Source organism: Anas acuta, chromosome 1 (genome assembly GCF_963932015.1).
Source record: "Anas acuta chromosome 1, bAnaAcu1.1, whole genome shotgun sequence".
Lineage (NCBI taxonomy): Eukaryota > Metazoa > Chordata > Aves > Anseriformes > Anatidae > Anas > Anas acuta.
The window spans coordinates 172,817,562-172,831,430 of NC_088979.1; the positions used below are offsets into that span (position 1 = coordinate 172,817,562).

The 13,869-nt window shown below is 42.7% G+C and overlaps 1 protein-coding gene and 1 long non-coding RNA gene across 5 annotated transcripts in view; one reads left to right on the forward strand and one right to left on the reverse strand.

Annotated features, from left to right (window-relative positions):
* Positions 1-4,726, reverse strand: part of ANO6 (anoctamin 6) — a 75,293-nt gene extending 70,567 nt beyond the window's left edge. The window contains exon 1 of one of the 4 annotated variants that reach the window (XM_068669362.1): positions 4,153-4,401. In XM_068669362.1, coding sequence (XP_068525463.1) covers positions 4,153-4,164 — 12 coding nt within the window. In that variant the 5' untranslated portion in view covers positions 4,165-4,401. Of the gene's footprint in view, positions 1-4,152 lie in introns of all 4 variants that reach the window. The other 3 variants (XM_068669361.1, XM_068669360.1, XM_068669363.1) reach the window with 3 other exon arrangements.
* Positions 3,684-13,582, forward strand: LOC137849608 (uncharacterized). Its single transcript, XR_011091992.1, has 3 exons — positions 3,684-4,068; positions 4,797-10,536; positions 10,633-13,582. It is a non-coding gene; the product is annotated as an uncharacterized lncRNA (long non-coding RNA).
* The last annotated feature ends 287 nt before the right edge of the window (positions 13,583-13,869 follow it).

The following is a 13,869-nucleotide window of genomic DNA, read 5'->3' on the forward strand; positions in this document are numbered from 1 at the left end:
AAACTGAGACACAGGATCTTGCAAAAATACTCTCAGTGTACAGGAAGTTTCTAAGGGACAACTGGGAATTCTGTTAAGGTAGAAAAACTTGAAAAGGAGCAATATCTGGTGAGTTTGTGAATTTTATCAGACCCATAATTTCCTGTTTCTTGAAATATTCTGATCTCCTCCAGAGTTTATGAATTATAAATAGCTACAAAACAGTAATTATATTGTGGTTAAATATTTATGTGTTTTTTCAGTAGTTTTGTAGAAAAATCATTACATCAAAATTTAAGTGAGTGGTTCCCACAGTGTATGGCTCAAATACAGCCATACTCTGTGACCCAGCTGTGCTCCAGTGTAGCTGGGATTCAGCAAAATGAAGTGGGTGGAAAGTCAGAAAATGAGATGACTGAAGTATGAAGAGAGGATGAAGTACAAAACAAAACAAAACAAAAGACTGAAATCAAACTTGTGCATACAGAGTTGCCTCACATCACATTTCTACCTTCTTTTGTGTTGTAAACAGAGCACTGAATTGGGGAGCAGAAATTCCTGATTTTCAGCTCATGAGACATATCCAACTCACGGTCTTCTTTAGGATGGTGGAAGACTGAAAGTGCCCTGGAAACTTTTAGTTTGATTATAAAACAGAGACGAAAACAAAAAGAAAACAAGGTATGAAAGAGTGGACTGGGGCAGTCCTTCTTGATAAGTTAGATAGCTTAAAAGGGAAGGTGCTGTCCCTTCAGAAACAGAAATATCATTTCAAAAAATCCTCTTACATGCTACAAAATTATCAGATCTACCCCTTGCACCAATTTTTAATATCCCACTGTGTGAGTATTGCGATTAATAAATTGGAGGACAATGCCACATTTTTCAATTGAGTAATCCAACTATTCAGACTTTCTGTTGCCTTTTGGACACTTTTATAAATAATTGACCATTTTTCAGAATCATGACGGAAAATATTGGAGTTATTTGTAGAACACTGTCAGTACATTCATTTTGGAGTGTATATCAGTAATATTTGCAGGGAGGAAATGAGATGCAGGTCAAGTTAATGGAGCTATTGAATAGGAAAAATTAGAAGCTCTAACAGACAAAATAATAAAATATAGTATATGCCATGAGGAGCAGAGAACAGAAGAGTGAGCAAAAGTAATGAGGTGAAGAATAGCTGTGCCTGCTTTTCACCATCTGTGTTACAACATCAGCCCCTAGGACAGGGTTCCCATTGTATAGCAGGCTGCACAAAACTGGAAGAAGCTGGAGAAGAATGCCTCCTCACAGATGATCTGAGGCTGTAATTCCACATACGCTGCTGCTTGGATAAGCCACTACTGTTGTACATTCTCACTGGAGTTGGTAAAAAAAAATGTGCTGGAAAACAGCATGAAATACTTTACAGAAAGAAGAGCTGGAATCCCCATCAACACATCATCTAGACTGCATGATGAGGAAAAGGTTAACATGAACATCCATTTCTTGGCCACCTCTACAACATGTCTTGGTTACTGCAGCAGTTTCAAAAGGCAGGAAAAGATACTGTACATGCGAGATTAAGGAACAGCTACAAGTTATATATGAGAAAAAATAAATAAGACAAAAAACGGTGAGTAAGATGCTAATGTATCCCAATAAACAGAAAAGCATTTTGTGCACCATGGTTAGTCAGAGCAAATGCCCCTGGATATTGTCCTCAGAAGTCAGTTTTTCTGGAAAGCACATTCAGATACTCTGTAAATCCCCAAACACAAGCAAACTAATTTAGATGTAGTATGAGGTTTGGCACCAGGGAAAGAAAAACTTTACAGTTTATGGAACTGTCTGACAGTTTCTAGGCAGAAAATAATGGGTTTGGAGAATTTTAATTCTGTGGCAACCACAGCTCAATGTGCTTCCCACCATCCCTGCCCAGTAACAAGATATCTCAGAAACAAATTGGTGTCACTAATATAACACTCCCCTTGAAAACAGTCTGACTCCAGAATAAAAAGTTTAAGCACCATAAAAAAAAAAAAAAGAAAAAAGAAAAAAAGGTTTTCAACTTGTCAAAAAAGCCTAATTTGGGGACAAGATTTCCTTCCTTAAATAAAAGTCTGCCTGGACAATTGGTTTCAAAACTATGAATGGCAGGCAGCGTGGTTATGGTGCTCTGCGGTAGATTTGAACTCCTGAGTCCAGTTCTTCGTCTGGACTCCTGCCTAAGTCTGCTTCTGGCACAAGTGGTCTGCTGGAGAACCAAATCCGGCTGTGTGCCAGCACAAGCTGGAGCACTCCCTTTGTGTGCCGTGACTACAAACTTGGATATGCCATGGTAATGCTTTCCTGATGAGGTGTGCACGCTTTGGGCTGATCTTGAGTAGAACTGGAAAGAGCTCAGAAGTCCTGCTTACTTAGTAAAGCAGGGATGACTTTCTTGGTAAAAATGCAGATGCAAACGGTACCATAAAACTGGAGGAAATGGGCAATCGACGAGCTTCTCAGGCTAATAAACTATCTCTCCTCTAATTATACCTGATGTAAAAACCTCGAGACAGTTACTCATACATTTTACAAGGCGAAATAGCAAATGAGCTGTGCACTGAAATTTCTTTGCATAGCAACTTAGGAAATCACCAGTGTTCAATTTTTATTTAATTTTACCACATTTTATGTTCTTCCAAAGTGCTGCATCCTGCAAGCAGAATATGCAGCTCATGACTTGCTGGCTTTGGGAGCTGAACTAACCCCAAATTTGAGTCATGAGTAGGAAACAATTTAGTTGTTCTCTGGGGTGAAGAATGGAAAGGAAAAGGCATGTGTTGATTAATGCATTGCGGCGCTGATCCACCCTTTCTTTAATTAGGGGAGTGGAGTCAAACAATTCCTCTGCCTCACTTCATATGGAAAACTGAATTTGTCTTTGGACTGTTACTATAAAGCCATGGATACTCCCACAGCATCTGAAACAAAGGCTATTGATGCTGGAGAAAAGCCATTCCCTGGTTTCCACAGGCACTGGGTGAGGCTCCAACTTTGTACACTTTGGACTAAATTAACTGAATAACTGAGGTAAGCTGTGCTGGCCATCGCCAAGGATCAGTATTTGAAGGCAGCACGAGTACCAGAGAGTTCACATCACTAGGACTTTTGACAAATGCAGAAATTCAGCCCCCATATTCAAAACTTACCAAAATTCTGCACATTTTGAACCATAATGAGTAGGACTTCTTTCCATCCGATAACATTCGTATATACAAACCCGTGTTCTACACACTTGTCTAATAGACATTTGCCTGCATTCCTTGTTTGTTAGACCTATTCTAACAAGAGGAAATAAAAGACTTCTTGGGTCTTGCAGCTGAAAACAGCTTTTGAACTGAAGTGAATCAGGGTGCCTTTACTGGAATGAATAGACCCTTCAGTTTGAACCAGCCAAGTACCAGCCAGTTTGGGGCTGTTTTTTCTGGAAATACTTTACCAGAATTCATCCCCCCAACAAATACAACAGTAATTGTCCCGGGCTGCTTCTGTCCGGACAAGACCAACAGACGCTGTCTTTGACAGGAAAACCCTCTGGTCTTTTTATGGTCTGCATCTCTGGCAGACCCAACACGCACTTTTTTCCAGTGAAATTACCGTCTTTCTGTGCTCTGCCAGTTTTCTCCCTTCATTATCTTTTATTTCCCGTCATTTCCCCCTCCTCCCTCGCTTGGCTCTCCAACCAAGTCTAGTGGTGCGGGGCCGGCGAGCTACTGGCCCTTGAGGCTGACGCCAACAACGGGATCGGGCTAGGAGGATGCTCGGAGCACGGGGCGAGCAGCACAGGAGCATTCCTCCCATTTTCCAAGGATGCCAGGCACCCGGGCTAGGGGGGAGGCTGCTCTCAGCTCTCGGGGCCAGTCCTCGGGTGCCCAATTCCAGCAGCCTTCCCCCTGCCCCCCGGTGCCCTCCCTCCCCAGGCAGGGAAAGAGTCGGGCTGCCGGGTGCCGATGCTCCCACAGGGGGGGACCGGAGCGCCTCGGCCACCCGCCCGCTGGGACAAACGCCACCCGCCCGGACAGCCAGCTCGGGTCTTCGCTCCGGGAACAGCAGAAGGTGAGCTTTGGGACAAGGCCACCCCCACAAACCCTCGCAGCGGCACTGAACACCCCTCCGTGCCGGTGTCTCCCCGCTACTCACCGGTCTCCCCATCCTCCTCTTCCTCCTCCTCCTCTTCCTCCTCCTCCTCTTCCAGATCCAGCAGCACGTCCGCGTTCGCCGCCTGCATCTCGCCCCTGGTGCCCTCTCCCCCCGGCCCCGAGCTCCCCCGGCCCCTGCCCGTGCCCCGTGCCCCGGGCGCCGAGCGCGGAGCCCAGGCGGAGCCCGACCGGCGGCGGCGGCCCCGGGCTGCGGGGCGGGGAGGGGCCGGGGGGGGGGGGGGGGGGGGCAGGGGGCGGCCCCGGCACCTTCCCGGCAGCCGCCCCGGGGCCGGCGGCGTCCCGGGGCTGCCCCCCCTCGGTCCCCGCAGCCCCCTCCCCGAGCGTCCTTTACAGAACAGGGGGCGACCCTCGGGGGGTGGAGGCGGAGGGAGCTGGAAACCTCACCTACCTCGTCAGCAGCATCCCGAGCCAGTGAAAGGGGAACGTGGGAAGAGCATCGTGGTAGTCGATGTGATTTTTGACCCCCCCTCCTTTTCTTTTTTCTTTTTTTTTTTTTTTTTTTTTGGCATTTGGCCATATCAGACAATTCATGTTCATCGAGATGTCATAAGCGGGTCAAGTGTCATCTTAAAACTAATTAGGAAACAGTTTTATATTATTATTGTCATTATTTTTTCCTAACAGGACCCAGAGCAAAGATTTGCCCCAAATGCCTCTGCTTCCACCCCTATGTTTACTCTTTGAAGATTGTCTCAGGACTTTAACCCCCTGGGTCTTAAAGGATGTCAGAGCATGCACTCGGTCATTGAAGAGCTCAGCGTTGCTCAATTCTTCATAAAACGTGGAGCATGGAATAAATAAATAAATAAATCCACATGTTGGCAGGGTTATTCGGAAAAAAGTTGCTGAAGTTGGAGTAGGAAGGCTCGAGGACCAAATTAGACAAAAAGCCAATCTTTTGAGCTTTACAGATGTATTTATCTCACTTGGCTGTTTTGCAGGTGAACCGTTGTCCTCATCCCCGTCTCAGTCTGCAAGTAGGAAATAGGAGAATTTTGCAGCACAGGGGGTGAAGAACTGTCACTTTGCAGAAATGCCCCAGGGGCAGAAGTGCTCACAACGAAAGGATTGGAAGTGCTCAGCAATATGCAAGCCTCCTCACATGTCCTGGTTCCGGGGGCGAGCAGGGGTTTGCTGAAACTGGAAGGCGTCTGGAGGGGTGCCCAGAGAGGAGCTGGACTGAGCCTGAGCAGTAGGAAGAAATGGAAACAATAAAAGTGAATGAGCAAATGTTAGCTGAAAAGGACTGGGAACATGGATTGAAGGAACAGGGAAGTCTGGCTCAGAAAAGAAGAAACAAGCAAGATAATCTTCTTAGTCTGCATTAAGTAACCTATAAGCAATCTGTTTGCAATCTCTACTGCTGACACCAAAAAAAACAAACAACACAAACAAAACAACCCACAGCACCCAGGATGTTTAAAGTGTTTAAACAAGGAGGTGGACCAAAGCCATTTGTCAGATAAGCTTGTCACTTGTCATCAACTGTTGACAAGCGGCTGTGGGTCAGAGTCACAGCAGGGCCTGGCATTGCAATGAATTAAGTGCAAGAACTTCCTGACAAAAATGATTGAGAAATTTAACTTAAGTTTTGGAGCAGCTCTGCTTAGTAAAGACCCTACCACACAGATCCCTGGAAAAGAGAAGTTGTCTGTAAGGACATCTGTGTAGTCTGCAGAACTGTGAGTAGTACCTCTCTCAAGCTCCTTGATGCAAGCACCAGTATCAGCAAACCTGCGCTGTCAGCACCACCTGGCCCTGCCTGTTTTTCTCACTGTTGGACAGATAAAAAAAGCATCATGGACATGGACTGGGGCAGGAGGGCAATACCAGGAGTGGGTGATGCCACATAGTAAGACACAAGTTTTCTTGTGTCCCAGGTTTGAAATATGGCATGGCACAGCCAATCTCCTTCTGAAAATCTTCAACATGTGCTTCACTCATCATCACAGCCACTTGTCAATGCAATTAAAAGTTTGCAAAGTGCAGCCTTTTTAAAAAAATGTGCAGGGAAGAGGAGCATTCCAAAAACAACCTGCACACAAAATGATTTTTTTAACTGGATCCTACTAAAAACACAAGTAGAGCATCTACCCCCTCAGTCCTGCTTTCACTGCAAAGTATCCCCCAGCATTTAGAGGACATAAAGGTTTTGCAGGTTTCATTCAGCTCTCAAAACCCGAACTCTGTGTTTCAGAGATGACTTTAAGGCAGAGTATTGCAGTTATTTGACAAGACAAAGGGAGTACTGTGTCTAAAATTCCCATAAAACTTTATGAAAAAGCATAGCTATTTTTTTCCCAATTTTTATAACTGATGCAAATATTTCCATGTATACTTTTGGCAAAGTACCAATGAAGCTTAGTTTTGATACTCCTGAAAAATAGAGATTAAAAAAAAAAAGAAAAAGCAAATGAAGAGAAAAATGCAACAGCACCACCCTGCTGCCATCTCTTTGTCAAATGTATAATAGCAGAAGCTCTGCTCAGAGAGATGCAGTTATGTAATCTCTAGTTTTAAAAAAATAAATAGTTTTTTTCAAAAGTTAGCTAAAGTGAAAAGGTTGGAGTAAAAAAATCCTTTTTTTTTTTTTTTTTTCCCAGTTCAAGCATGGCTGTTTCTAATTTTATTGAAAAAGAAATAGGAAAACAATAAAAACGTTTGAACATTCCTGCTAGTGAGAAACAGAGCAGGAGCCCATGGAGCCAGTGGAAAAATCGCCTCCATGAGCAGGGGTTTCATGGCAACCAGCAAAACAGAGTTCAGGAAGGGACTTCAAGAGATTGTTTAGTCCGGTGGTGACAACACTTTGGCACAGGCACCAGGCCTATAACTGACATAGATTTGGGCTGGCACCGGGACCTCTGAGTCACAGTGACAATAAGTTTGGCGCTAAGCACCAAAAATATCCTGTCAGTCACTGGGCTAGTCCAGCCACTGGCACTGCGCCAGGTTTGGACGTATACAAGCAGTCAGTGACAAATACTTGCTGGTCATGTGAGGATCCCATAAGGCCCCAAAGTGAGCTCTTTGCAGGGTATTACTCCTGGCAATACTCACACAAAATCATTTTCCTGCAGTTGAAGCTCTTTTTTCTTGTCCTTTTTCCGAGCATCCATTGAGAACAGCTGGTTGTTGTCCTCTTAATAATAACATGTTCCAAATGGAAAACTATCACCTTAATTTACCTGGAGCTGTTCTCATCCAGATTACAAAACCCAATTCTTTCATCCTTTCAACATATATCATTGTAGGTAATTCCCTCTTGGTAAGAAATTAGTGTACAAATCTCATATGAGACTCTATCAAAGGAAAAGGTGATATTATTTTACAAAATCTCTAAATACATCAGCTTTACACTCACAGTCATCTTCTCAATGATTTCCTTCACTTACACTCCCACTCCTATACACTCACAGGAGCCAAGATGTATGTGTTCAGGTCATCTGTCCACAGCCACTTATGTGCAACACAGGAGGAGGTGGCTGGAGAGTCTTCAACCTTGGAGCCCTTCAAAAGCCACCTGGACATGGTCCTGGGCAGCCTGCTCTGGGTGTCCCTGCATGGGCTCCAGGAGTCCAGTCTCAACCATTCTATAGAGGGATGCCAGGTGTCAAGCACTCATCACATTTCTTGGGCAATGACAAACTGATTTTGGACAGGTGTCTCATAATTCCCAAGAGCTAAAGGTTAGTATGGCATGATTCTTTTGTATCAGAGTTTTGAGAGTTCTGGTTATTTCCACCTTTAGCCAAATCTGCCTTCAGGCCACAGCCTGTATACAATCAATTTTACTGCTGTGGACTACATCCTTCTTTATGAACATATATATAAATATGTTCATAATATATATATGCATATATATATATATTTCCCTACTATCTTAATATTCCTATTACAAGCCTGTATCTCTGTATATCTTTCTTCATCATCTGACACTTTCCCAGATAATACACTGCCCAGCAGCAATTGCAGAATTCCAGGTAAGAACTCATCCAAAAAAAAACTGAACACAATTTTTGTATCATTTGGAATGTAATGCTCCTTCTAATATGTCCCAGAGTGACAATTGCTTTTTTTTGCAGCAATATCACCTTGTCAACTCATATTTATACTGCCCTCTACCATAAATCTTAGATTAATTTCTGCAGTTCTGTTGTCAAGCTATTTTCCATTTTGTATTTCTGTATTTGATTTGCTCCTGAGAGGGCACTTGTTGCCCTTACTTTTGTTATATTTCCTCCTTTGATCAATTCCTTCTCATTTGTCAAGGTAATATTGAATTCAGATGTCTTTCACCATGCCTGTGAACTGCTGAGGGACAAAATGCATACAGCTTAAACCACAGTCATTTCAGAATAAAGACCAGGAGTGAGCAGCAAAAAAAGCATTCAGTCAGCAGATTTGGAGGACTGGTAGGTCAAGTGTACTTAAAAAAATGTGGAAAGAGTTTTGTAGGAAAGCTCTCAATCACTGTAAGATACTGTATTAAGGCCACTATAGCAACTCATATCAGTGCAGATGAAATTTAGGAAGAACAGCAGTGGACAAGTATCATTGCATAAGGTATTTAAGGGTATGAAGATCAAGTGGTCCATCACTGTGGGATTCATTGCAGAACATGGTGATCTTCGTATTTTGCATTCTTAGGTAGAATGAAAGAAGTAATTGTCCCAGAGACCAAACCAAACTTTATTATTTCATAAGACATTACACTTTTTAATAACTGCTGGGATATCGTACCTGATAGTGGGTGAATTTTAAAACATTACAGAAACAGTTTGAAACTCAGTAACAGAAAAGAGGGTATTTGAAATACAATACTAGATAGCCTGCAAAGCTCTGTTCTAATGCAGAAATAAATTCAGAGAGAAAAGATGCAGAAATAATAAAAAAAATGTTAATTCACCACAAGAAATTCCAATAGGTGCACCAAGCTTTTCATAAATTTGCTGTATTAGAAGTCAGTAAAAGAAGGTGCAGGAGAATGTACTTTCAGTTCCCCAAAACATGTGTGTTTCCTGGTCCTGTTATGTTAGTGCTTGCAATCTGTTCGAGTCTAGAGGAAAAAAAAAAAAAAAAGAGCACTGCACTGAAGAGTTTTGAGTTCATTTTGTTTCATCAAGTACTTTTCTTTATTTCAGTATGATTCACAGATAAGGAGAACAATGAAGCATTAGGGGAAATTGAAATTACTCAGACCTTGTACAGCCTCAGTATTTTTCTTTCATTTTGGTCGTGTTTCCAATTGTACGTAATCCTGCCAGACTTCTTAATTTTCTCTCTTGCATGCAACCTCCAGTCTGAGATGACAACTTCAGTCTCTCTTGCCCTCTATTGAAGTGAATTGGTAATAACAATTGCCAATAAAATGTGAGTTACAATATGCAAAGGAGGATATGAATAATTGATCTCAGACCACTGGCGTGTGTAATTACTTTATGTAGAAGTCTCATAAGTGCTGCCAAATCTGCTGGCTCCTACCTATGTGTTCGTTTTACCTTCTTTCACTATCTGTCAATAGTGTAGGATATACACATGACAATTTTATGGCAAACTTTCAGCCTGACATTTTTAACATGTTTAATACAGAGCTTTTAATTCCTAGGGAAGGTCTGTACTTGGCCAGTGTACATCTTAGAATAATAGACTCAGCATTCAAGCAGTTTTATTTCTCTAATGTAAATGCCTCAATTCAAATAGTTTAGAATATGTAAAATTCAGGGAGTTAATAGGGTTATTTCATCAGGTGAATTATGAACAATTACATACAGTCTTTTTGTTTGTAACGTACCATAATAGCTTTATGATGTTTTAACTGCACTTACAAAAACATTTTAGTCCTCTATCTGTCTGGATATCCTGAATTTACAGGAAATGACTCTAGCAAATCGTACTCATTTCCCAAGAGAGAGCACATTCTCAGTTATCCAGTGCAAGCCTTCACTACACCAGAAAAATTCCTGTAGGTAGATGTTGTGGAGGGCAAAGTGACCTGCTCTGGCTCATTAGTTCATATACTGTATATTATGGACATTACAACTCTTTTTAAAGCCGGTGCGAGTCCCTCTGCATGGTGCTGCCCTTCACATGGGTGCACTGCTTAGAATGAGCTGAGGCATCTGGGCATCATGCTCGACTGATGGAGAAGGTATGTATGCCCAATGCTTGTGAGACTGCAAATAGATGTCCTTTGTCCAGATTTTATGGGTGTTAAGGTCAGGAGGAGTTATGACCCAGCCAGACTAACTAACACAGGCTGCATCCCCTCTGCTCATCATCACCATCTCCCCTTACCGTGGTGGCTGGTGCATCCACACTGCAGCTGTTGTTCATCTTTGCTGCACTTCCAGGGAAGCAGCAAGTAAGTGCTCCCTACATGTGCTTTCAAAAAGGCTCTGTGCTTTTTGGTTAAGTGTTTTCAGTGACTGCTATTGTGCATCTCCCCTACTACTTGCAGGTACAGATTTTCCATTACAAGTTGAAGAGAGGGGAAGAAAGAAGAATTCTGAAATCAACCCTGCAATTAGATAAGTGAAGAGTTAATTCCAGAAATACTTCATGGTACTTTTAAAGACACTTTGGTTCTACACTGTGACTGTGAAACGATCTTAAAATAACTTGTCAATAACTGTAGCCTGCAGGGATAGAGTAGGACCTTCTGGCTTTAATGAAAAAACTAGCAATCAAGCTTTGTAACTCTTTACTTACAGCTGAAAGCACGAATATAAACACACAAGTAAACACTTAGCTACTGTTTGATTCATGTTTGTGGTTTTGATACTCAGCTGTTCCTCACAACAGGTGCAGCAGGTGGTCTTTTGTAGAGAGATGCTTCAAACTCCTTTGGCTCTTTTCCAGCAGAAGACAAATAATTTCTTTCTGCTATTTCCAGATCTGATTTTTTTTTTTTTGGTATCAGTATGGGTAGTTCTCCTGCTGAGGCTGGTCTTTATTTATTTGCAATGGTCTCTAATCTAACCTGCAGCAATATCCCTGTTGCTGGATTGTTCTGCCGTAGTTGTGTACATCAGTAGACTCCACAATTCATGATGTGAAAGCTTGCTGTGACAGCTGGGCTTTAATGTTTGCACAAGAGCTGGAGGAGCTTGTGTCTGTACAAGTATGTGAACTCTCCTTCCTCTGTTCTGTGAAAAGAAATGGTCTTGTCACCAGTCCTTCCTCCTTCTTCACTCTCTTGTGACATGTTGCACTTCACTGCATTTCATCTTTATTCCTGAAGGGATTTTGATAGGCAGATAAGGAGACTCCTGATCCTCCTTAAAGAGGTGGAGGGAGGGAGACTTTTTCATGCTGGTTTGAATCCCCAGGAGGGAATACTGATATGCTCTGCAAAGTCTCTGTATTGCACTTGAAAGAGAAATTGATACTTTTTCATGTATCAAAATGTAAGATAGATAAACATTCTTATTTACTAACTATAAAGCATTTCAAATATATATTTATATATATATACACACACAGTGAGAGACGTTCCTAACTTCAAGATATGAGTCAGTTTTAAGCAGCTTCTTTTTTTCTTTCCCTGTGTCATTTTGGTCTCTTATTTGCTATAAAAAAGTAGCTTATGTGAACCTTAAGAATTTAGTTGGATAAGACTGGATAAGGCCCATCTGCCCCAGCCCCTGCCCAAGCAGGAACACCCAGCACAGGCTGGGTTCCTGACCACATCCAGGAGGTTTTTCAAGATCTCCAAGGAGGAGATCCCACAGCCTCTCTGAGCAGCCTGTGCCAGGCTGAGCAGCCCCAGCTCTCCCAGAGTCTCCTCACAGGAGAGGTGCTCCACTCCCTTCATCACTTTTGTGCCCCTTCATTGGTGTCTCTCCAGTATGTCCACGTCTCTCTCAGACTGGAGGCCCCAGAACTGGAGGTGCAGCCTCACCAGCAGTGGGGAAGGATCATCTACCTTGACCTGCTGGAGACAGCAGCCCATGGACCTCATGCAGCCCAGGACACCCTCAGCCTTAGCAGCAAGGGCACAGTGCTGTCTCATGTTCATAATGTTTACCAGACAGACATAGGAGAGGAAACACATCAGGCTTACTAGTTTCTCAAGGAAGCTGGGACCATAGACTTACTTAACCTTCCTTTTTCCTTGTGTTTGACACCTACTATGATTTTAAAGCAAGGAGTTTGGTGTATTTCTTTCTACAGCTTGTCACTTCAGGCTCCTTGTACAGGCTGCTGCACAGCCAGGAACGTCAATGCTTTTTGGTGCCTGGGATCTGATTTTGTTACAGTTTCCTCCTTTGGCCACTTGCCAGAAAATCACCTAGGAAACCCAAGTACCAGTTACCATGGTCACTTAGAAGAGCATATGTTTCCTCCCATTGCATTGTGTATCAGTAGGAGGAAATCCACAAGCTTTTTACCTGAGTAAGTTCAGTAGGATTTGACTCAAAGAGCTGAATCCTGACCTTATTTCCTCTATGAAATCCCTGGTGAAATTGGTGGAGCTCCAAAGTGTAAACAAGGGCAGGATATGGCTTTACATGAGTATGCCCACAACTGAATTGTGAAATAACAGCTTACAAACGTCTTGCCTTTGACATACTAAAGAAACTCAGGAGTGAACTAAACAAGAATAACATGGAATCTTGTTCTCCCCCAAACTCAGGTGAGTAAAATTGCATGGACAAGAAAGCATTCACCTGATGTATGAGGAGAAAAGCACACCGGACCACAGAAACAGCAGTAGCTGGTCAAACTGAAGGCGTGACTGTGTTGGTATCCTGTATTTAGAAACAGCTCAGGGATCATTGTGGGAAAAGTATAAGAAATAGCACAAGCATTTTTCCTGGCTGCCAGGTGCCTGAAATCAGCTAGTCAGGTTCAAGCACTGTGGGATCAAAGGCTAATACTCATCCAGATGGGGAACTTAGCGACTTCCTCTGAGAAAAAAATAGAAATGTTTCTTAGTCTGGTGTGTGAAGCCCTGAAGTTCCTCCTCTTTGTCACCGCGCACACTGCAGCAAAAGCACCCTCACATCAGGTATTGTATTCAGGCCAGGAGAAATATAGCAAATCCATAAAACTTTTCTATAGCCTGACCTTTTCCCTTCCATCTCAAAGCTAGTTTCCTTCTGAAAGGTGCTATAACCACCTTGCAGAAACAAGGTGCCTAACCGTATTGTCCAGGATACAGATGAACCAGTGGATCACAGAATCACAGAGTCATCTAGGTTGGAAGAGGCCTCCAAGATCATCTAGTCCAACGATCACTAAATGATCAAGGCCATATTGTGATCCTGCAGAGTACTAGAAAGCCTGTTTCACACTTTTCAGCAATTTTCCAGATCTGCAATTTGAAGCTATTGAGGTTGCTTGGTGAACAGTAACTATGCTCATTGCAATTGGAAATGAATGCCTCAGAGTAAGAAATCTTCCTCTTCATTGGATTTGATGCACCAAATCACTACAACTCCTGATTTTTCATTTTTACTTCTCTTAACCTTCCACTCTGAAGCAAAATTGTTAAACAGTAAATCCAAAATCAAATATTACAGGAATATTTTCTGTTAAATTTGATGTTTCAGTACTGGGATGTGAGTGGAGACACATCACTGCCAATGCACAGAAGGCTGTGAACAGATTTAAGCTTATTTTGCCCAAGCTATGAGCTGACTAGATGCCAGTCAGTCAGTCCAGAAACTATATAAACATGGTAGCATGCCTG